At 40.4% G+C, this 25,516-nt stretch overlaps 1 protein-coding gene across 5 annotated transcripts in view; it reads left to right on the forward strand.

The window, feature by feature from the left end:
- kcnh5a (potassium voltage-gated channel, subfamily H (eag-related), member 5a) overlaps positions 1–24,847 on the forward strand; it is a 63,838-nt gene extending 38,991 nt beyond the window's left edge. For all 5 annotated transcript variants that reach the window (XM_027002962.3, XM_081717676.1, XM_081717673.1 and 2 more), the window contains 4 exons: positions 2,007–2,206; positions 5,295–5,547; positions 6,902–7,098; positions 22,738–24,847. In XM_027002962.3, the coding sequence (XP_026858763.2) occupies positions 2,007–2,206; positions 5,295–5,547; positions 6,902–7,098; positions 22,738–23,904 (1,817 nt within the window). In that variant the 3' untranslated portion in view covers positions 23,905–24,847. The remainder of the gene's footprint in view (positions 1–2,006; positions 2,207–5,294; positions 5,548–6,901; positions 7,099–22,737) is intronic.
- The last annotated feature ends 669 nt before the right edge of the window (positions 24,848–25,516 follow it).

Here is a 25,516-nt window from a genome sequence, read left to right on the forward strand (position 1 = left end):
ATGCATGTGCGGTGATGTTTGCCATGATTTATGGAAGCCTCATCTACTTTGCCACACTGTTGCTTTTGTGCGAGAATGTGTGTGTGTGTGTGTGTGTGTGTGTGTGTGTGTGTGTGTGTGTGTGTGTGCACATATGCATGCCTAGCTTTTTGACTGCCAGCGTTTGTCCATTTGTGTGAGGAAGATGTACACGTCCTTGCAAGCATGTGTGTATCTTGGCGAAGGGACATTTATGAATGTGTTCACATTTTGATGTTTGTGTGTATTTACTGAGTGCATTCACACTTATAGGGATGTCTTTTAAATTATGTTTCTGTTGATGGCTCTTTAATGCCTTCTCCAAATTCCCTAAACTAATAAAACAATAGAAGCAGTTCACACAAATGGGTGAATTATTGGTTTACAATAGATCTGCATCATTGCTAAATAGTTGAGTCTTACCTAGAAATTACATGACGCATAAAAGCAAATGCTATTACTATTACTCAGCCCCCATACCCGCTGAATTAGACATTACAGTTTCCATGGACAGTAAACATAAATGACTATGTTTATTAAACTCCTGCTGAACTGATGCTGAGTTGTAGGACAGAAGAAAATCCCCCTGCTGACTGGTGCATTTGCTGCACACCATTCTGGAAGCCTGCCTGACCATATTATCGATACCTGGCTAGTCTGGCATAAGCTCAGTTAATTACAGCACTTTCAGGGGACCATGGTCGGAGTTCCAGAGCTATAGTCTTTTGGGCAATAACAGTGAAGACCTATACTGGTCTTTAGTAGTCTAATTTAGGCTCTGAGCAATGAGAATCTTGACATTAGAGGAGGCAGTCTGTCTTTAAACAGTTTTGCTTGTTCTCTTTCTGTGGTATCTGGCCTCACTGTGTCTCTTCCTCCTGCTCTGTGTTTACAGCTAGCCTTCTCTGGGTAGCTTGTTTGGGTTTAGAACTATGTTCACTGGGCATAAACCCTTTTCAGATTCCCTGAGTAAACATACTGGTAACACATAACAACAGATCTCTCTAGAACTATTTCAGTCTTGATTTGTTCCCATGGAAACATCTTGCGCTACATTAGAAATTGGGAGACATTGTTGCTGTTTGCTAGCAGGCAGCATTTTAAGTTTTCTAAAAGTCTTTTCTTTGTATTGGCCATTTTGCACACATTGTTTGATGAAAATCAATAAGACCTACAATTACTCTACCTCATTAACTGCATAGTCTGGTTATTTGAGCACTAGGTTCACAGACTTGTTTGTGACTTCAACCAGTTTTTATTCTAATTATTTAGTTTTTAGTGTCTGTTGCATGGCAGTAGCACTATTCTTGGGGGCCAAAGGCCAATACACTGCTCTAATTGTGCGTCTCATTTTAAAGTGTGAAGCATGGCTCAGGGCCTCACTGCTATTACTGGACAAGGCTAAGCGCTTTTCTCGGCTACATAAACATACCTTCCAATATCTTCCAGTGGGGCAGAGAGGTGTGTGTCATGGGTGCTTCTCTCCTAATGGGGCCAATTCTGTTGTTAAGAATGTACAGAAATGTACTGTCCAAACGTCACATAGCACGTCTAGGACTAAAATCAGAATAAGAATTCGCTTGATGCACAGGTCTGCTACAATAATAAGTGATTATACCGGATGCGATTTGTGATATCTTGACACTGGAGTCGATAATGGCGTAACTGGTGAATCTCAGTACAGGAATGATATGGGTGTTTATGGTTGCTGTTGAGCGCTAGCTATGGTGCAGCTTTCCCTCTGCCACGTCACCATCACTGGCCTGAGAGGCGTTTAGGATGCTTAGGGAATGAAATAAGAGCTGATCCACTGCGGTGAAACTACACAGAGAAAGCTAAAGGCAGCATAGACTTCCTCTATTGTAGCAGATCCCTGATCTCCCAGTGGATATTTCCACAACCTTTCACCTCAGTCAGGCCTTCCATTCGTGTTCAAGGGCTCCCTGCATGGATCTTGAGATACCTTCCTTTTCATTGGTTTCTTGCAGCTCTCCTGTATGCCACTATCTTTGGAAATGTGACCACCATCTTCCAGCAGATGTATACCAACACCAACCGCTACCACGAGATGCTGAACAACGTGCGTGACTTTCTGAAGCTATACCAGGTGCCCAAAGGCCTGAGTGAGAGAGTGATGGACTACATCGTGTCCACATGGGCGATGACCAAAGGTATTGACACAGAGAAGGTGAGGAAGCCGCTGTCTCTTGCTTTTGATATTTATGCTTGTACCCCTTCCTAGTCTTCTCAGCATCCATTTAGAGACTCATTTTTATGTTAAAAGTATGATTTAGATCTGCTAATTATATGTTTACATCCTGTCTTTTCTCTCATGTGAAGTGTGTAACGAGTAGGATTTTAATTACGGGCCTGAGTGCAGAAGCTCTGGGTATATTCATAGCCATATTTAGATGAAAAGAATCAGAGAGTGGTAATTTGCAGAAACACATTTGTTGAATAGCTGATGGATTAAGGCCAGACTTTTCGTGATCAGTCCCAAAGCTTCAGCTTTTCTTTCCAAGAACAGAGATGGCTGGACAGAGAACTCTGCAGCAACCAGGACGTTTGAATGAGCAGTGTCCAACACAAAATTCACCTTAAAAATTATCTAAAATTTGACAAGTCACATTTGGCATTAGGAAAAAAGTATTTTAGCTTTTTATCTGGGGATTAAATATGGGCCTAATATCTCTGATAACTTTCTATTGTAGCTGTGTATGCGGCTTGAATTACAACTGCCAACAAACAAGTTGCGCTGCCTCCTTCTGCCTTTCCCCCCCAACATCAGGGTCCACCCTGCATACTATAACTCCAGTGTCTTGGCTATAACATAAAATACTATGTTTACTTATTATCTACCTGGAGAGCAACTTGAGTTCTAGAACTGGTGAATATGTATTTTAAGCAGTGCTGAACCCATGCATCAGCTATTTTAAAAAAATTGTTCAAGCTTTTACATTATAAAATATTTTTTTTAGATTTACTGTCATTTATTTGTGTAGGCATTTAAAAATAATATTTACAATAATGCTGTACATTATTGTTTTTTATTTTGTAGATTGTATATCTCCAGTTCATGGCATGGCAGTTCATGTTTTTGAGCATGAGTGTTTTAAAATATTGATATTGATATTTATATATCAAGTTTAAGTGATTTTTACAAAAGAAATGTCATTGTTTTTGTTGCAAGGGCTCAATTAATTAATAGTAATTAATTTATTAATGCAATTAATTATAGTCATTGATATTAAATTAATTAAAGTCATTGTGTTGGGGCATACCTGGGTCGTGCGAAATTCACCTGCAGTGAAGGCTCATCAGTCAAGAAGGAGAAAGTGGGCACTGCAGTATTTTAATTAAGTTCTGGTGAAGTGAAGAAGATGATATCTAATCAATTTTCCATTGAGATGCTTACATGTCTGTCCGATCCCCATCCTCTAATGGAACCATTAGCATATGAAAAAAGCCTGTACCTTATTCCACTTTTTTACTTGCCACTTAATAATGTAACATTCATGCCACAGCCCTTTCAGACACAGCTACACACACACACACACACACACACACACACAGTTCATACACACTCATGCAATTTTCAATTATCCCACACATTCTCGAGGTGTTTCCACAGCGCCACACAAATGCAATTAAATGCGATAAATGTGGTAATATAATTTGAATTAATTCACATGAGTAATTATGCATCTGTCAGTCTTTTTATTTGGCTGTAAGACACTTAAATGGAGTGGGTTTTTAGGGAAGATCCCTTGATTTTATTGCAGATTCTCACAAGAGTCATGAGATATAATAGATAGTTAAAAATGGTTGCATTATAGCTAGACCCATAGCTGAAAAATGTCAAAATGTCCTCAATGCAGATGGAAAATGTAATGGAAAGCGAAGTAGCCACTAACGCCTGGTGATTATGACTGTTATGCCATTTTACTGAGTCACTGACAGTCATGTCCCATCAGCTCTTAACACCATAGAACCATCACCTGTCACACAAGCTGGTGAACTGGAGCTAGGCTTTTTGTCGATGACATTGATGAAAATGTAGTGCCATGCTAAGTTTCATTTCAGATGTTCTTTCCTGGTTTAGCTGACTGAGCTCATCATGGGCATCTCTGTCTCAGAGCCAGAGTGATTCAGGAGGTAAATTCCGCAGGGGACAAGATCATGAGATTGTGATATCTCCAGGGGCAAACAGGAGCAACACTGGTAAAGCCATTCAGCTCTTTAGTGAGACTCCCTCTCTATTTCCACTGCTTTTTCCATAAGTGCCAACATGAAGTACTTTAGAAGCTCAATCTCAAATGAAGCAAAGAGGTATGGGCAATGGATCATGATTGGGGGAAAATTGCTGGAAGGAATTAAAGGGGAAATTTACTGGACTTAAAATGGGCCCCAAGAATGGGTTAAAATCAAACAGCTTAAAGTGGCACAGGTCTGCAGAGACCTAACTATGGTGCAGTGGATCAATATTGTGAGTCACTGCAAATGCATTCCTAATATGTGCTATGTGAAGTACAACTCATGACATGTATTTGCTTTTCTTTTGGCATCAAGGGGCAGTATAGTATAATGATTGTGCTTTGACATTTGATTAAGCAACCTTATTTAGCTACTAGTTTAGTACCATTCACACATGTAATCATGAAGTTCATTTGTGTTAAAGCACATCATTTGTTCTAGGCCAACCATTTTCATTTAGCTACTAATGCTAATATTTTGTGGTTTTGCAACAATTTTCTTTTTCAATTTTTCTTTTTTTTTGTGCATACTAGTCCTTCAGGGCTCAGTTAATTTAATTATGACTCTAGACAGCACTGAAATGAAATATTAATGTGTGCTGAGAAACTGACATTTCCAAATACCAACAGCAGCTCAGCAAGTTCGTGTTCCCCTTTTTTTCCTCCTTAGGAATAATGAAATAATGAAGTACGCCAAGAGGAGCAACATATCCTGCCTTCCAGTGCAGTGCTTGTTCTTTACATAAATTCCATTCACAGTGACACCCTCTACACCACATTACTCTGCACTTTCCTGACTGGCGTATATTACAGGCTAGCAATTGCTGAATTGTCTCTTTCTAGGTTGTTATAGCAGCCTTAAGATTGTATTGAGTCAGCTTGACTGTATATAGCCAGTGCTGTGCTCTGGCAGTTATGCAGTGTTGATGAACAGCCTCATCCATCTATAATCACGTGCATCAAACAAAGCACACGACGTGTCAGCACTGTGCAATGGCTCTCTCGCCCTCTCTCTTTGCCCAGGTGCTGTCCATCTGTCCCAAAGACATGCGGGCTGACATCTGCGTGCACCTGAACCGGCAGGTGTTTAATGAGCACCCTGCCTTCAGGCTGGCCAGCGACGGCTGCCTGCGCTCTCTGGCAGTGGAGTTCCAGACCACGCACTGTGCGCCCGGAGACCTCATCTTCCACGCTGGTGAGAGCGTGGACACGCTCTGCTTCGTAGTGTCTGGATCGCTGGAGGTCATCCAGGATGACGAGGTCATTGCCATTCTTGGTGAGCCGGATTGCCCTTGCACCTGGGAGACTGAAAGGATATGACTTGCCCAGGGTTCAGTGACTGTGTGGCTGCAGTTTGTGTGTGAATCAGAATATTTATGTAATTGTAAATTGATCACAAAAGTTGTTGTTGTTTTCTTTTTTTTTTGCTCCTAGCTCAGAGTACAAGTTAATTTAGTTTTAACAGCAGAGGAAAATCATGTTAGGGAGGCTGTTGTTAAGGTTAGGGAGATGGGGAAAATTGCTTTTAGATTGCCATCTATCAGCCAGTATTGAATGATGAGGTCTTTGACAGCAAGCCCCTCCTTCCTTGCATTACGTCCACCAAGCAAAAACCTAAATTCAGCTCTTACTGAATTATGTATAGAGTTTGTGTCCTGGTCCTCCCGGCATAATTATTCTGTTTTAATGGATCTGCTTTAATGCTGCTGCATTTGCGTGTCATTTTTAAAATCATGGCTGTGATAGGATCGTTTGGAGTGCCCAGTGCACAGCAGAGTAAAACTGAGGGCATATTTTCCAACCCAGAAGTCCAAGCTGATGAATTTCACTGGGGTGAATGAATTGATTTTTTCCCTGTCTTTCCTCATGCAAAGCAACTAATTTTGTATAATTGTTTTTGTTATGTGTTATTTGTTAGCAAGAAACTGAGCCTTATTAAGGCCATAAAATCTTGTAGCTTAGAGCTGGAGCGAATCATCCAGACTCAAAAGAGTACAAACAAAACAAATCTTCAGTACAGTGGAAAATGTATGAGTGTGAATGAGCGTGCACACATCTTCTACAGATTAGTGTGAAACAGTGTTAGATCAAACAGTAACATTAGAATGGGCATTACTGTCTGATCTCTCAAAGAAATTGAGTAATAGTGATGTCCTCCTTGCCACAAGAATATGATGTGCCTTGCACTGGCACCCGTATTTCTTGTTGACTGACATCACATTAGGTCTTATTGGATGCTGCAGAGAAGAATTTAGTCTCATTGCTCTGATGGGGTCTGAGATCAGATGCTCCCTTGCTTTAATGATTATGAAATGAAATAAGACGGGAGCACTGTGTGGTGATTATCCCTAAGACGTTTAATGGAACCCACAACTCTGAACCTGCTGGGCTCCTAATAGTGCCCCTTGTCAAAAGTCAACAGTGCTTGCTGGAGGAAACCAGATTAAGGACCTTACCAAACATAGTCAGTAAGTTACTAACTTTTAGATTGTTTACAGAATCCTTTATCTGTGTGGTAAATTGTAAATGTGAAATGCGGCAATGCATAACTACATGATAGAGGGGGAAAATCAACACCATGTTCGCATTTATAAAGCAACAGTTATTCAACAACCCCTTATTTTTTCCAGGTAAGGGTGATGTGTTTGGTGACGTGTTCTGGAAGGAGACCACGCTTGCTCATGCATGTGCCAATGTGAGAGCACTGACCTACTGTGACCTTCATGTGATCCGGAGAGAGGCCCTGCTCAAGGTTCTGGAATTCTACACGGCATTCGCAAACTCCTTCTCCCGCAACCTCATCCTCACCTGCAACCTCCGGAAGCGGGTACGAAGCTCATGCACTTACTACCTTGCATAAAATTGTACACTGTCCTCTATGAGTCAGAGTTTGTACTCATAAGAGCCATTTTCTTTTGCTTCTCAGTGGAATGCCATTTTGCACATGTGGCCATCTTTTGCTCAACTTGCTATTTTTATCTGTTTTAATAAATACCACCAAAATCTAAAACAAATTTATGTCAGTCCTTCCTTTAAAAGACACTATTAAATAATGATTACTACTGGTTGCCTGAAAAAAAAGATGCAAAGTGTACTGCTAGAAAAGAACGGGGCACTTGATATGATCACATACGTGAGCTTCAGGTGGATCCGTTTTGCTTGCTAAAGATGCTTGTTGTGGTGTGGAGTGGAAAGCAAAACAAAAGGAAGGTGTATTGAAACATGTTCAAATTCTAGTTACTCCTGTTCATTTTAAGGCAAAAGATTCAGTTAGTTAAAGCTTTGCTGTGCTTATAAAGTACTGGATTTCTAGTGTTAATGTTTTCCACACTTTTGAGACTCTGTTTGTTGCTTGATGAGTATGGTGAGGTGTTCACATGTAGATTTCCAAGGCCTTTTTATTACTCTTGCTGTAGTGAAATGCTGTTGGAGTTTGAACATGAATTGTGTATGATTCATTTGTAGGTACTGCAGCTTGGAGCTGGGCGTGAGGATTTAACAAATATAAATATTAATTTAAGAATAATAAATATTGTTAAATATTAATAAATATTGTTGTAAGAAGGACCATACAAATGCAACAATACTTGATTTGTCATTCGTAATCACTGACTTTGTTATTTTGTTCAAACCAGGCTAAATGAGGAACACTCTGGGACTCTGTGGGTTTTTTTTAGTATATTTGCCTATAACTCAGTATCCCTCAGTGTTTATGCTGGAGGGCATGAATAACTTTGAATCTCTCTATCTCTTTGTAGCTTTTCAACTTTGAATCTATCTATCTCTCTCTCTCTCTCTCTCTCCCTCCCTCCCTCCCTCCCTCCCTCCCTCCCTCAGACAGAAATGAAAAATTAAAACAAGGAGTTTAGGATAGAGGTCACCAGCTGTGCAAGCAAAGTGTTATATATTCCCGTGGTTGAATAAATAGTGTTTACAAGTCTATGTCCAAAATATTTAGCTAACAGGTCAAAACTGTCACACAGGAAACTGGTAAAGCTAGTAAACGTTGACACAGTGTACATAAGGTACAGAACTCCAGTAGTCAGTCAGCTGATTTCATTACAATAATGGTACAAGGAGTGGTGGATTTTGAATTAAAACTGACTGTCAAATGTATGATAGCCTGTTATGTCAAGCTGAAGTGTAGGCCATGTGTGTTTGTCAGGCTACTGTGAGTGGCCATGTGGTAGGTCAGGCTAGTGGGAGTGGCCAAGCATGCTTGTAGGTGTGTAGTAAGAGTTTTTTTTCAGGATCTGCTGGGTGATAAGTGAGTTGTGAAGGATTACAGATTACAGTTTTCAGGTGAATGTGTTGAGCTTGCTGTGGGCTGATGTGTGTTGTGTGTGTTGATAAGGGTGTAGTATTTTACGACTGAGCATTATTTTTCTCTGGGCCGGAGGGACATAGGAAACCTGCTTCCCCACTGTGCTCTTTCAGCTGGATGGCTGTGTTGATGAGCTGGGTGTACTGGCGAGAGACACCCCTGCAGAGCACACCCTGAATAAAGCATGAGTCTGATCAGTAGGAGGGCTCTTGCACACAGACACCAGCCCATAAACATGCTCTTCTGCTTGCACTCTGGAAATGTACTTTTACACAAACAAACAGTTTAACAAAATACATGCTGTATATTCACTCAGACCTTATCCTTCACAATCCAGAAGACATCTGTGCATCTGTACAGTACACACATGTCAGGATTTTAATTTAATAGGCCTATTGAGTGAAATTGGTACAGATAAGTGAAGTCATTTGAAAGTTGATAGTATAACATTTTTAGCTAAACTAATTATCTAACTATTTTTTCTAGCTAGCTAACTTCATTTTAACTGGAGTGTTGGTGGTAGTTTAGGTGTAACCTAGCTAGGTTATTAACTTATAATATTTATAACATACATGTACTTGCTGGCTGAATTATTTAAACGTTAGCCTAGTGTGAGCTAATGTTAGCGTAGGAAAGAAAACAACCATAAGCATATTGTGGTGTTCACCACTGGCTGTGAGAGAGAGTGAGACAGGAATAGCAGGGATAGTGCCTCCCTACAGACTGAAATTAACATAGTTAAGTTTAATGTTTTATGGTACATAAAATTATTGTCAATTTGTGTGTGTTTCGTTATTTAACTTGGTTTGTCTCTATATTAGTAGTATTTTAGATTAGTCACAGTCTATGTGAGTGCCCATGCTTTTACATTTACATTTGCTGTTAGTTATCCTCCCTCCATTTTGCCCCATTAGTAGTCTAGTTCCTTATTTGCCTGGTTTTACTGGGTTATAGAGATGACATCATTGGATTGTTTTAATCCTGCAAATGTACTTTTTTTGTATGTACCTTCTTCTTCTCTTACCAATCCCAGGTCATAAGAAATAACACAAACCAGTGGGACATATTCAAGTAGCTACACAATACTTTTCCCTGCAAGAATTTGGTTTCACACATAATACACATCAGCCCTTTCTGTCTGCATCTTGAAAGCATCCCCCTTCTCACAGCCACACCTGAACAGCTTTTTATCTTTGAGCTGTCACTCAACGCCTCTCACTATGCTGTACCTGCCCTGGTCAGTGGCTCTCAACATTGCTCCTCGTGGTACTGCTCTCTGCGTCTATCCTTAAGTATCTTTGCTGTGAAAGAGAGAGGCTCAATGAAGAGCCTGGGAAATGCCTCTGAAAGGAGAGGTTAGCTCTCAAAGAAGACTGAAACTCCAGAGAGCTGAGCTTTCACACTGGCTTGAGTGGACTCCTGACTGGAGTTTCTTTTTTTCCTGAAACAAGAGTTATATGTATTTGCTTAACCATCCTTTACATTGTCCTCCCAATTATGGATGTAGAGCATATACAGTATGTAGCATTTGGGAAGAATAAGAGTGGATCACTCTCATGTCTGCCGATTTTCCAAGTAGAGTTGTGTGTGTGTGTGTGTGTGTCTCCTTTCAGCTTCGAATGCACCGAGAAAGCATGAGCCTGCTTTCCTTTTGGGTGTCTCTAGACACAAGGTTTATGGGATGTCTGATTTATGGGAAATTGGCGCCACCAATAAGCCGAACAAAGCAACTTCATCATTCTGGTCATTACGCTGAGTGAGTAGACAGAGAGTTGCTCTTTCAGTAACAAGAGAAAGCTTAATACTGGAGAAATATGCACATCTGCAAAAGCATGTGAAAAGAGGATAGATGGTTGTTGCATTATCAGTCTTGGCTCAAAGGTATCCAAACAATTAGTTAGTCAGGCTCAATAGATGGAATACAGTAAATCATTCCAATGTGCCAGAGTGCCTTGAATACTTTGAGCATTCAAATATTCCCATGCATTGGAAGGGGGGATTATTGCTTTGATTTAGTGTGAGTCTGTAAGTGAGAATGAGAGCAAGTGTGAGAGGATTTAGGGTCACATAACCCCATAGTTTAGTAAGGTGTGTGAGTCTGGAAAGAGAACACTGGTCAGTAGTAGTCATCATGTCATGAGTAAAGTTAGCGCACATGGAGTTAGTGTCCAGCGGTTTTGCAGACACATTTTTTTTCTGTTGGATAAGTAATAAGTTGGGCAGATGGGAGCTGATTAAATTTCTTTCCCTTTGTGGCCCTTGGAGCTTCCAGAGGGCAAACTTGTGGTTAGATGCAATGCCTGTTCAAATGTTGCAGCTCAAGGAGGGCACATAAAAAAAAAAAAATAAAAAAAAAAAAAATAAAAAAAAAAGAGCAACAAGTGATCACCAAAGAGTCTATTTTTATGATAGAGAGTGGTGTACTTGTTTACTTTCAAAATACAATGTTAAAAAAATATTTTTTTGTGATCCTTCACCAAATACTAAAACATGACTCAATTTATTTTTACAGCATCTTATTTTTACAGCAAAAACCTTTTCTCACTGCTGGCCTATGAATGCAGACATTGCAACATGGTTCCATCTGTGCAGGACAAACTGTTGATTTTGTCCTCGTCTGAATAGAGGTTAAGTTGGCTGTGTGATGGTGGGCAGGATCAGCTGGACTAGAGAGAGTCTGGTGGGAATATGTCTGCCTGGCTGCTGTGCTGGCAGCTTGAGAGAAGCTGTCAAGTTTCCTCTTTAACACATTAGCTGAACTAAAAGAAAACAACAATACATAAAGTCCTAGGAAATTGTGTTTGTTGTTGTTGTTAAATGGCCACTCACATACAATTAATTATAGTCTTGTTACAGTTTGGTGATTTAAGTAAATAGCTCAAGCATAACAGATTTCTTAAGGTGCTCTTACAAGCATAGTATTGGCTCTACTTCAAAGGGTATGCAGCGGCAGACGTTCCGTCATTTGTGTCGTTTGTGAATTTGTGTTGGTTGTTTAATAACCATTAAGAGGGTGGAAGAATTGCATGCAGATAACCCTTTTTGCAAATCTCTCAGAAGTCTCTAAAAGAGTAATCTGATTTGATGCTTGAAAACATGGTTTTGGTGGGTTTTATCTTTTGAAATGGGTGATACTGCTGTGCACTAGATCTTTCATTAATGTGTTTAAACTTTCACACTCAGGTGCATTACATTTATGGCATTTAGCTGATGCTTTTATCCAAAGCCAACTTACAATTATGACTGAGTACAACTTGAGTAATTGAGGGTTAAGGGCCTTGCTCAGGGGTCCAACAGTGGCAACTTGGCAGTGGTGGGGCTTGAACCAGCAACCAATTACAAGTCAAGTACCTTAACCACTGAGCTACCACTGCCCCACCAATTTGCACAGGTTCAAATTCATTGTTCACTTGGGAATAATAACAAAACAAACAAAATATGAGTAGGTTCTAAAGTAACAGTTTATTTTGAAATAATTTTATTCTACCTGTGTACCAGTAACAGTAATCATTGGGTCTTACTGTTAATTACTGTTAATTCACTTTTCTTCTAGTCAGCTATAACACTGAATTTTCCAGAAACATCCTATAGATTTCCCCTCATAACCTGTACGTCAGTAGTACAGGTAGAGGTCAAATGGATTATGACAGCATTTTGGCTTTAACACCAAAGTCCAAACTAGCCATTAATCTCCAACCAAAGTGCTATTCAAAATGGCATCGTCTTCACCAAGGTGCTGTGTTTGTACAGGCAGCCAGCTCTGAGGCTGCAAGCCAGCTCTCGCACCAGTGGTGTGGGCCTTCCAGAGGATGGCATAATGTGAAAGAATGGATCTGTGAATCTGATTTAGACTATAATGGGGTCTCTGTGGTCGCTAGCAGTGGGCGCTAATCTGATGATTGGCTTGCTGTGCAGAAGGCGGTGCTGAGTGGAGCCTAGCTGCTAACGCTACTGCATGAGGATAGAGCACAGGTCTGGGCTCTGGCAGCCCACCAAGAGGCTGCGTGCAGAGGTAGCTGGCAGGTGGGTGGGGGCCAGGGGAATGGTGAGGGGAAGGATAAATGCCTGCCAAATTTCATTCATCGACACTCTTGGATTTTGCTGATAGAGAAGATGGTGAGCATACTTTATCTTAAGTATTATTTCTCCCGATACTTATCCTGGCTCTGCCTGTGCTGTAGTCTCATTCAGATGGAGGTGGTGTTATATTTTATGCCTCCCACACTGAGGCACAGATAAATACAAAAAAGTCACAGATAAATACAAATATAAGCCTTTGATGAAACCAGTAGGCCTGTTCTTGGATTTACACAAAAATATTCCTCCCTGTGCAATTTTACTTGTCAAGAAAGGCAATTATTAATATAGAATTTGTTGATTTATTCTTGGTAGATGTGAATCTGCAAAAATACCCAGCTAAGACCATAAGTCATTAGCCACATACTTTTGCTCTCTCACCTCCCTTAGCACTGCAACAGTGCAATGAGACACGCGGCCTGAGTTTGATGTTTCTAAGAGGACCCATTTTTCCCCCTCCTCAGAGCAGGCTGTTTGTTTAGCTTTAGTTGGGCAAAATAAAATGTTAATAAGCCACAAGCTCAGTTTAAAATTCACAATATAGGTGGCCAAAATGTAGACCTCTTGGTACTCCTGGCTGCCATTACAAACTTGTATGTAAAATGTTCATGAAAAATACCATTTGATTTCAAGGGAAACCCATTTCTTATGTCATCAAGGTGAGATGTGAGTCCTTTATTAAAATAGTGGAGATGTTTGCAAGGGTTAATAAACATTACACTACAAGTCACAAAGGAAGATCTTTAAAAAGATCTTTAGGCTTATTTATTGATAAATATCATGCCATGTTTTTGTTAGTACATGTGGTCTAAATGGTTACTGCCAGCATAATTCAATAAGTAAAACCACCACATTGATCATAGGTGTCCCTATTATACAAATAAACCTGAAATGTTTACCAGTGAATCATCAGTGGCAAAACAAACAAACTATTATTTTCAGGTAGCTTTCCATATATATATATCAAGTCCTTCTTGTATCGTGTATAGTATAAATAGACCATCAATCAGGGAAGAAAAGCAAAAGTTAAGCCTGATGAACTCAGAAGCAGCACCAAATGCAGTGTGGAACAGCCTTTCATAACAAGCAATCAAATGTATCAGAATAAAAAACCTTGGCTAAAGCATAGAGGGGAAAATGTTTGATTCCACACTTTAATGACATGTCAATTATGTTTAACTGTGAAGTGTAATCTTTATAAGTCGAAGGCCGGTTGGTGTCTTGTTTATTGTACTCATTATTATGTGCCAATGTATGAATGTATGAAGCTGATGTTTTCAGTCCATACAACAACTAGCAGAACACTTCTAAAATACCAATTAAACTAACAAAAGACTTGACAAGACTAAATCAAACATTCAGATAAAGCAACCATTTACAACTGTAAATTTAAACCAACTAAAGTGTGAAGGAGCATGGCATTCTGGGAGTCCTAGCTGTGCTCCTCTCCACTTTACTGACTGGTCCGTTCCCTAGATCCAATGGCTGTCGCCAACACAGCCCAGGGCACACTGGCCTGCTGACGAGCTCTGTGGGCGTCCTCTCCATCAGTGCACCGGAGCTGAGAGCTGACGGCATGCAACTGCTGCAGAGGTCTTTTGTTTGTTGTACACTGGTCACTGCAGTGCAAATACTGCTCCGCATCTGTGCAGCAGCCCAAAGTAGAAACTCTACTGCAACCGCTCTAGCCTATGCTGAAGTGCCCCACACCAGGCAGCTCACGCACAGCACCCAGCACAGTCTCTCTCAGGTTTTGTGGCATCAGCAACAGCGTTACATGCTGTCCAGGCACCAGCTCCTCCCACACACGATACAGCAGCTTGTCATGCATCCTGTCCAGCCAGCACAAGGTACCTTAAAAATGGGCCCACATGGCGTCACGTCTGTCCAGCCCAGTTTTCATCCTGCAGTTCTGCATCCTTCTACTGAGCACAGTATAACTCTTCATGGCTTACAGCTTCAAATCTGGCGTTATTGATGGTGACAGCAGCAGCAGCAGCACCTCTCTCTGCCGCCTATGCTGCTCTTCGTTCTTGCTGCGTCCCTTATCGTCCGCTATGTCATCGATGGTGATGAGGGTGCTGGTCACATCCTCATGGATCCACCAAAGGGTGTCGCCCACAGAGAGCGAAGACCACACTGTCAGGGAGCCCTGGTTCTCTGCCTCTGCTCCGCTGCTTACCGCCACTGACAGCTTTACTTGTCTCTTTAATCCCAGCATTTCCTTCCTGAGCTCCAGCATGGTCCTGGCTGAGGAAATACAAACTGAGTATGCATGCACCTGGCTCAGACCCCCCACCATGTCCGGAAGCCACCTTTCCCCCCCCCTCACGTCGACTCGACTGCTGACAACAGATCCAAGTTGGATGGTCTTCACTTTGCAGGTGTGCAGTTCATAATGTGAGGGAGCATGCCTGGTCAAAGCAGCAACACTCATGAGCCAGTGCCAATGTTTCCCACCTATGCTGCACTTGGTTCTTCTGAAGGTTGTCCTGGTTCTCTCTGGCTCAGGTTTGCGGCATAGACTAGCATGATGTGCTCTCTTTCTACATCGCCAATACACCAGTCACTCTACCATCACTCATCTGAGGGCCTCTTGGCACATTGTCTCTTCATGAAGCTCCTCTGCTGCGTATCTGAGGATGAGCTCTGTACTTTCTACTTTCTTTTTCTGGCAGCAGTGTGTTCAAGAAGTACTCCAGTGCTCATCCAGCCTGTGCAACTTTTGCTGGACCATGCTTGATGAATCTTTGTGCTCAATTTCACCACCAACATGCATATCCACTCCCCCTTCAGCCTCTGTCACTCCAGAAGCAGCTGCTTGGCTAGTAGTGCCCCCCGGCAGTCAACGATCCTAAATTAAACTCCCACTGACATCTGCTGATTTATCAACTGCTAGGGATATAATACATTGTTAAAGGATGAACAGGTCATTTAAGGAAGAGACAGAGCACATTTGGTAGTTCTGTAATGTTTGGATTAAGCTTTATGGGTTGTCAGCAAATTATTTTGCTCCAACAGATCACCATAAGTTCAGGTTCTCGTATTGGGAGTCAAACCCAGGCCACTAGACCATATGGGACACCTGAGCTTGCCACAGCCACAATGTCTGGAAATTACCATAAACACATCATGCTGAATTCACAGAATATTGAATTCAGAGTACATGATGTGAGAAGCTTCAAATTTCACAGAGATTGGGTGGAATGAAAGGGGCTTTCACTCAAGTCGACACTTTAGAAAATGTCGCTTGCTCTTGGCAGGAGCTATGATAAAGATGCTGAGTGCTTCATGTAGAAGAAACAGTAAAAGGGCAACAATCCAGCAAGCAGTCAACCAGAGTTTTCTGATCCATAATCAGAAATGTTATCCATTGTGCCAGTGGCCCAGATGAGTATGCTTCACGTATGAAGTTTGTATTCAATTCTTTTTCTTTTCTTGAAAAGCACTGACAGCCTTCTACAAGGAGTTTGGCCCTGAAGCAGCCGGCTGAAAAGGCTGATGTGCTCTAGACTAGAACCGCTGGTGCTGTGGCCTCAATGCAAAGAATTAACCATTATACAATCACAGCTGTGCACTCCTCCTGCAGTGGTGGCCAGCTCAGCTTTTCTCCACCAAAATATCAAATTTGTCCTATGAGAAAACCAAGCGTCACCTTCTCAGAAAATCGCAACCATTATTTATGGTGGGCCCCTTTTTGAATCGAGTTCATATCTTCCAGTGGCCTAAATCAATACAAACTTGTAGCAAAACCCAATAAGAAAGAAGTAATCGCAGGTCTTGTTCATATTCCTTGGCAGCATTTGCCGCCCAAGCCACAGGATTTTTCCGTGCTTCACATTCGCTGCAATGGATGCCGCATAGCGTAAGCAGCCACAAACGTTTGTTGCCATTACCCTATTTTCGTTTATTTTGAACAGACAGTAGTGCAAGTTGCAGTTTCTTACACTTACTGTCATATACTACCCCCCCGAGTTAGCCGGTACAACTTCTAGTGTTTTAAACAGTAAAATGTTAAACGTAAACAGCGAACATACAGTGAACATCGTCTACAAAACTGAAAAGCATTTATTTTGTTACAAAGTTATAAAATATATGGGGGGGAGACAATTTTCTCCAATTAGGCTGCTTAGCTCCTGTCGTTGGCTGGTTTACATATAGCGATTGTAACTTAGCCTCGCAAGGGTAGCCTGCAATGCTAGCTAAGCTAATCGCTAATGAAAAGTTTGTCAAAACCAGGAATGTCAGTAATATAAGACATTTAAATCTCCATCAGAAATCTAAAAGGAGAGTTCGTGCAGGTCATAAATGCATACCATTTACTAGCTAGCAAGCTAGCAATTTGCTCACCTCACTCTGGAGTTGTGTCATCCCATCATCCCTGCTCTTTGAGCTAGAACACAGGAGCCACTGCAGGTGCACTGAATTGCCCTTAATTACAATGAAATGTTAACAAGATTGGAAAAATGGCACAGGCTGGAAGCTTGTGAAGAGCAGACCACATGGCATTTCATTGAATTGACAGAGGCCAAAGTCTGAAAACGCAGACGTTTCCCTTTGCAACAGTATTCCTTTTCAAGCTGTGTTGTGCATATGTGCTGCCAGCGTTAGCTAAGTCTCCCAAGATATTCAAGAATCATTGCTGATTAGATAGCATGCTAAATAAATAATAGCTTTTTCTGTAAATAAACAATTTTCCCATGTGTAAAATAATTAACTGTATATTAAGTCATCTTTTACTGGAGATTACTGCTGAGCATTTACAGCATTTTTCAGACACTCTTATCGAAACTGACGCATATTTTTCAAGAATCGCAAAAGTCAGGTTTGATAATGGAAGAACAATGTTTTGTTGTGTGATGAGGCTCTTTTCTTATAGTCTCCCCTGAGAGTAAGTTAGCCCAGAGGAGCTGTCATCATCCCCACTGATTGTCACTCAGTCCGAGCAGGACATCTTTCTGCTGCCTCTGGTTGCAGGTAACGAATGTGTCATTTCATTCTTTCTATATATTTCTCAGTGTGAGTCAGCCTTGTTAATCTAAAGAGAATACTGGATCTTGTACTGATACTTGTTTTGAGAAAAGGCTGTAAGCAAATGTACGGCGAGATCATGCACCCGTGACAGCACCCTACAAAAAACCTTCCACTCCTAGAAATGTCCTGCTGGGACATGAAGTGCTACTGAGAGTTTGGTTTACCTGTGCACCGTACAATCTCATTCACCTTATTTTAAGTTACCAGTAATCTTCAGTCATTTCTGAAAGTAACACATCCCAACATCCCAACACATTTCAGTGTTCTTGTTTATTGACCAGTTTTGACACGTCATACAAATAAATTGAGAAAAAAGTAGATGCTGCTACAGACCAATTCTTTGTGAAATTGTGTTGCTTAACATCTGCATGGGCTAGGAATGTAGAAAACACTATCTGTTTTGAGAAAAGGATATAGCCATTTTATAATAATTGTAATCTGCATTTTTACAACTGAACACACTATATTGCGTGTGTTGCTGTCTAATGTCTAGCTTGTAGTGTCACCCAACGCATCCAACACAGTCTATTGGGGCATTCAGAGGCAGGAAAATATAGACTGGCAAATGTTCAGTCAGTGCCTTCCAGTACTGAATAAAAAGAAATGGACTGAGCTGAGAAGACTCTCTACTCTCTCAACACTACTATTGAATGATTCATGTTGCCATTTTCCCATCTGGATCTATGCTGTCCTTTATATTTTTTATCTTTTTGAATTGGCTTGTGCATATGCTGAGCTTCTTTTTTCCTAGTATGTGTTTACTTACCCACAGTAAAATCTGTGACTCCAGTTAAGGGTGTGTGTTTACCTTTAATCTATCAAGTCAATAAATGTTGTTTTCTCCATTTGAACTTTGTCACTTTTGGTTAGTTTAGTGTTGAGAGTTCATTGTTTCTGTTTCTTTCCCTGTCATGTAAAATGCTTGTTTCTCAGTGTATGCTTTTCTCAGTGTAGTTTCAATGTTTCAAAACATTGCTTTTTCCATTGTCCCACACACCATAGGCTGGGAACAGGTCAAGATGTTTAGGTAGTTGACCATACCATGCCACCACCTCCAGGATGGCTTTGTTTTTGGAAATTCAGTTTTTGCATGATTTCCCCTATTCTTTCCCTAAAACACAGCTTAGTTCAATACCTATTTTAGTGTGCATCTGCCTGTATTGCACTGATGAGGTTCAGAAATTGAATAAATAATCTAAATCATTATATTTGACCTGATCAAATGTGAGATGACATAACCCAGAATGTATTTATGCATATATACCTCGATATCCATTTCAACTTAAATGTGGTTATAGTTCATGATACTTAAACATATATTTCGAAGATGGATAGTCAGCAATTTCAAATTTGAGGATTTCATTAAAACATTTGTAGATGTGATTGTACTTGAATTTTTATAAAGACTTTGATGTTTGATGTGTCTAATATGAGAGTAGTTTTTGCCACATATGTTTAGTAAAACAGCCTTGAAGTGACCTCTAATTACCCATTTTATCAGATTTCAATGTCTCTTCAATACATCTTTTAAACATGAGCTATCTGTGTTCTTGAAAGTGCTAGATACATTTCTGCTGCACAGTGATCTTAATAATGACCTCTTAAAACGGTAGAATGCCTTCTCAATAACCCCTTTAGCCATAGCATATTTGTACAACGAAAGGCAGGCTGATGATGTGTAACAAATATAAGCTTTTGGTGATGAAATGTGGAAATAATAATACAACTTTAAAGGTTGAAAAATTATATTTTCCTTTCAAATTAACTCTAGATGCCAAGAGATCATTATAAATCCTTAATTATATGGTTTGTCTTAGTTAATCAGTTTCCTCCTGTGCTGCAGAGCAGACCTTTGAAATATTACATGCTTTTTGTCACTAGGTAGGCTGGGCATTACTGTAATTGCCAGAATTCAATAAGATCAATAAGGAGAAATAATTAATCACCGTATGATGGAGTCTCAGGAGTACCACTATATGTTCAGTCATTAGGCACAGTCTTACAACAAAGTTTTATGTCAATTACTATAAATCTCTCCTATGTTCTTTTTTAAATCTCTGACAGCGTTGCACATGATTATGCATTGAATTTTGATGTGCAAATTGAGTATACAGAGCTATCACATTTTTCTCTGGCTCATACTAATACTGTAAACAATCCAACAAATAGAACTCTTTCAGCACCACTGTACTGTCACATTTAAATTATTAGGGTTCATAAGTTATTCTCTGCAGCTGCAAATTATATATAAAATACACACACATAGATAGATAGATATTGAGATATAGATAGTTATGCTATTTTAATTACTGTAGCATTACAACATGCTTTTTCATGTTAATAGTGATTTGTCAGACCTCATAGAATTGAAAACAACATCCATCAATTATTTCATATTCATTTACAGGGGATGTGGATATGTATATGTTACTACATCACTGCACTTAGTCACAGTTGATTCAGCCAGCTTATGATCTGGAAGGAGAGGGAGAGAAGCAGAGGAATGGAGTTAGTGGCAAAAATACGGACAGATTTTAGGCATCTGCACAGATGCATGCGGCCTATTTGAACTGTTTCTAAATCGGGCTGCATGAATAAAAAATGGTTGTTATTTGTACTCCAACAGTAAAGCTAAGGCCCTGTAAATCCTAGTGGAATAAGCTTTAGCAGACTACATTCTTGTTGCGGCAGTAATTCAAATGAGAGAATGTATAAAACTGCGGTGAAGTTGAGGGCACCATGGACCTTATTGGCCATCCAAGAAATTATATCCCTACTGTAGCAAAATGTTCATGAACTATCTGCAGCATGGTGCAAAGCCCAGGGAACAAATGATCTAAGTTTGGTCTCTTCATTTTATCCATGTCAAGATGATTTTGTCTCGTTTAGCAGCCCCTTATTTTAAAATGAACGTAAGTGAATTTAGGAAAGTTAAGCATCTTGAAAAATACAGACAATAATTAAGCATCATCCTAATAGAGGTACTTCTGTTGTTATCACCCCAATATTACTCAAGATTTGTGTATCAGGAACCTTAGAAAAATATTATTTCTGTTAGTTCAAATAAAAATGCAAGGAGCACTCAGCAGTTTTTCTATTATTAGTTTCTCATTATGTTCCTGCAGCACGGTGCTGGAGAAGCTCAACACAGAGCTTTGCTAATTCAGTGGGTTTTGTCATTTTCTTGCACTACTGTTGGTTTTGATGCTTGCATTCTGCTCTCTTCCTCCCTCTCTCCCTCCGTCTCTCCCTCCTCTCACTGTCGCTCCCATCTCGTTGAGTCTGTGCTAAGCGCTACTTAAATAATCTGAAAAGGCAGAGTGGGGCTGGATTCATTATTTACCAGAGTCCACCTTGGAGATGGGAAGTGACATGCGACCGCAACGCTGCAGGGTGCCGAAAGACTGCACAGGGATAACGAAGAGTCACATGATATGCCTGACTCTATTTTTACCACCACAGCATGCTGTTAGCCCAGAGGAGATGGCTTTTTTAAAGTCAGCATGTTATCTCACTGGCACATAATAGTGTTTTAAAATAAGAGCCTGTGGTAACTGTGGTAATTTCTTGTTTACTCATTATTTGCATCTTTGTTTTTGAGCATGGATAAAAAGAAATGACTCTCTTGCTCTTTTTTTAATACTAATAGTTTGTAAAGCAGAAAACAGGAGAGGGAGTGCAAAAACAAAACCAAACACTTAACCTGGGATTGCCGAATAGGAACCTTTTTTTAAAATAACAAGCTGCATGGTGGGTGTCTTCTACAAAATTTCTGGCTGGCCCATGCAGTCCTCCCCAGGGTAGCCAATCAGAGGCTCGTGTGGCCAATCAGCACTGTTTAATTAACACTGTGCATGATCAAGGCCTCCATCATGTGCAGAGCTGCAGCAGAAGAGTTCTGGAATTGAGGGAGTTGAGGTGAACAAGGGAAGGCTTTGGGTCTTTTGGGTTTGAATGAAATGCAGTGTCTGCCAGAGCCTTGTCACTTTCATTGCCCACAGAGGATCCACTGCTCTGAAGTTGCTTGTTTACACGAGAGGGAGTTGCTTGTTAACTATCAGCAGTTAAAGCACTTAAAAGTTTCACAGCATTGCCTATTGCATGCTTAAGTGTAAACTACATCTCCATTTTTCAGATGTCTAGGTTAGTTTGCTGTAGCTCTTATAGGCTCCCCCTGCTAAACCCTGCCTGAACTCACGGAGTCTTCCCTCAGTGTTCAAAAGTGCCACTTGACCACACCCTCGGTTAAGCTGGCAGATAAATAAACAATAAAGCTTTAACAGTAGTGTTGAACAAATGACTCTGGGGAGGGTTCTCAATGACCATGAACAGGTTGTGCAATAGAATGGTTCCCATTCGAAGCACTGGGGTGTCGTCTCATGCTGTGTTCACTGTATTCGGCAAGCCCCTCTGATGAATCCGTAAATGTGTTATTAGAAAAACCGCAGTTGCTATAGCTGACACAGGGTAAGTGTTTTTCCTGTGATAACAGGGTGAGCATTGCCCTCTAATCTCTTATGAGGTTTAATGATTCATTATGAATCATATTTAATGAAAGGAAGCCTAAATTAGGCATCTGAGCACTTATGATCCTGCTAAGAAGGTTGTATGTTGAAGAAAAGATCCACTGCTGATGACAGTAAGCCTTCATTTGCAAATATTTTCTCTTTTTCTTTGGTAATCTTTTAGAGCTATTCTTCATGATTTTGTATTGTCAATGGGTCATTTAAGTTTCTCAAAATATTCTTAATTTACATACTATTTAATTTAGACTGTTATCCTTTTGATCAAAGTATAATAGTTTTAATGTATTAAAACATTAAAGGTTGGCTGATTAGCTACATTTCTGACAAGTGGAAAATTGTGTAAATGAGTTTTTGTTTTTTGTTTTTGCCAAACTATTGTGTTAAAAGCTGATTTAGAAAAATAATGTGGATGTATTTTTTTCCATGAACAAATGGAACTCTGTAGTGCTCAAATGGCAGTCCATAATGTACAGTTCTCACTTTAGATACAATTGCTTTTTCACAGATTGTCTTCCGAAAAATCGCTGATGTGAAGAAGGAAGAAGAGGAGAGGAGACATCAGAAGAATGAGGTGACGCTCTCCATTCCTGTAGACCACCCAGTCCGCAGGCTCTTCCAGAAGTTCAAGCAGCAGAAAGAGATGAGAGTGCAGGGCTCCATGCAGGCTGACCTGGAGAGGAACCAGTTCCAGGTGGAGCACCAGCTCAGTCCGCTGTCTCACCATCAGCATCACCGCTATCGTCAGCACCAGATGCACCACCCACTCCAGCATCCGCATAGACCCCCTATGCAAAATGGGGCTCCTGGTTTGGGCGGAGGCCGTGGGAATGGTGGTCCCAGTGTCATGACTATATCACAGATAACTCCGGTGCAGAGCTCGCTGGCTTATGTTCAGACAGAAGACTCCAGCCGGAGTGGTGTCCATGAAGCCTTAGAGCTCAAACCCAGCCTGCGCATGGGGGACCAGAATTGCCTAAAGGTTACCAGTACCATCTACGCCAGGGGAGGTGGCGGTGGGCGGGGTTGGATGCGTCTCAGGAATACAGGGATCGGAGCTTCCTTCACTCCTCCACCAGAACTGGACCAGCAGCAGAGGGAAGAGGAGTGGGGAGATGTTAATCAGTCCCTTGAGCTGCTCTCAGAAGATTGCAAGAACCAGCAGGCTGAGGGTGGAGAATGTTTTCGACAGGGGTTGGATAGAAATGCCAGTGTTACTGGCAGTGGTAACACAGGAGGTGAGGGGGAGGATGAGAAGAATGCCCTTCACAAGACTGATTCCTGTGACAGCGGCATCACCAAAAGTGACTTGCGCATCGACAGGGCAGGGGACCCCCGGAGCCCCATGGATCGCAGCCCGTTAGAACAGCCCAGCCCTGGAGCGGGTGCGCTGACACCGCAAGGTCTTCCATTCCATCCTGTGCCTGAGCAGCCCCTGCTGCAGAGCACACTGCAGGAGGCCAAGCTGGAGCTGAAGGGAGACATCCAGACACTGAGCGGGCGCCTATCCGTGCTGGAGGCCCAGGTGGGGGAAATCTTAAGACTACTCTCAGACAACAGAAGACCCGGCCCTCCGCAGACTTCAACACCCAAAACCTTACTCAGATGTGAGGACATCTTCACTGTCTCAAGGCCTGTTACTCCTGATGCAGAAAGGGATGATGGACCCTTTTAAGTTAACAGAGGAACATTTATTTATTAGATTTAGTTTGGTGGCTTTATTTATAATGCTCCTTTTCACTCTGCAATGAAAGAAAAAACTGTTGAAGGAGACAAGTATACTTTCTATTGTAAATAGATGCATGTCCAGCTGGAATCTGGCCTGCCACTAAAGTCTACTCTAAAAATAGTAGTTGCTTGTACATTGATGCAGTCGACTGCATGCAAAGCGATTTAAAGAGACACATTTTTTATAATGGCCCCATGTGCTGGACTATGTCTTGACTGACTGAAATTTCAGGGCATTTATCTTTAAGAGCAGATGCATGGAGCCATGCGCACAGGAGTTCTCTGGCTATAATGGAAACTTGCACCTCAGACTGACGTAGCTATGGATGGCTGTAGTCTGATTATACCCTTACTCACCCCATATTCCTATGTCCTATTTATTTCAAGTGCTTAACCCTACACTCTCCAAATCAAAGCATGCAGAAATACACATGGAAATTTGAAAGAGATTCCTTTGTTTGTCCTTCAATATATGAGAGGGAAAACATATTTGTCATCTGGTCCTTTTTTTTTTTACAAGTCACCTTTTCCCATGGAGCAATACTTTCATGGTCAATTCAGCATTAAAAAAAAACTGATACGGAAAACTTTGGGTTGGGGTTTTAAAAGCTTTAGTATGATATAAGTGCATGTTTGATGTGTATTTGAAATATGACTGGCATGACAGGGTAGCTATAATTTAGCCCATTTCACATACACTCATCAACACACTCAGCTCTTAGTAGGGCCTGCATTTTGGAGAAAATCTCATGGCATTCTTAGAAGCATGAGCATATCTATCTAAACATAAGCACAGACAGTATTCCTTCCGCATGACATATAACGGCGTTACAAGGGTTTATGGAATGTTACTGTATAAACAGAGGATAGAAATGGATTGTAAAATTCCAACAATGTCCTTTATATAATATATATATATATATATATATATATATATATATATATATATATATGTATATATATATATATATATATATATATATATATATATATATATATATATATATATATATATATCACATATTATGGTGAGGTACTTGTAACAATGACTAAGGAGATATTTATATATATATATATATATATAGTGTGTGTGTGTGTGTGTGTGTGTGTGTGTGTGTGTGTGTGTGTGTGTGTGTGTGTGTATATATACACATATATACATACACACACACACACACACACACACATATATATATATCTATATATATATATCTCCTTAGTCTCCTTAGTCATTGTTTCAAGTACCTCACCATAATATGTGATTAATATATATTAGTATATATATATATATATATATATATATATATATATATATATATATATATATATATATATCACACACACACACACACACACACACACATATATATATTACATTTATTTATATATATAATATTATATTTATACGTGTGTGTGTGTGTGTGTGTGTGTGTGTGTGTGTGTGTGTGTATATATATATATATATATATATATCTCCTTAGTCATTGTTACAAGTACCTCACCATAATATGTGCTCATCATAATGACCATCAGCTTCATTACATCAGGAAAAAAAGATA

The sequence above is a fragment of the Electrophorus electricus genome, chromosome 7 (assembly GCF_041902795.1).
Source record: "Electrophorus electricus isolate QZ-2024a chromosome 7, ASM4190279v1, whole genome shotgun sequence".
Taxonomy (NCBI): domain Eukaryota; kingdom Metazoa; phylum Chordata; class Actinopteri; order Gymnotiformes; family Gymnotidae; genus Electrophorus; species Electrophorus electricus.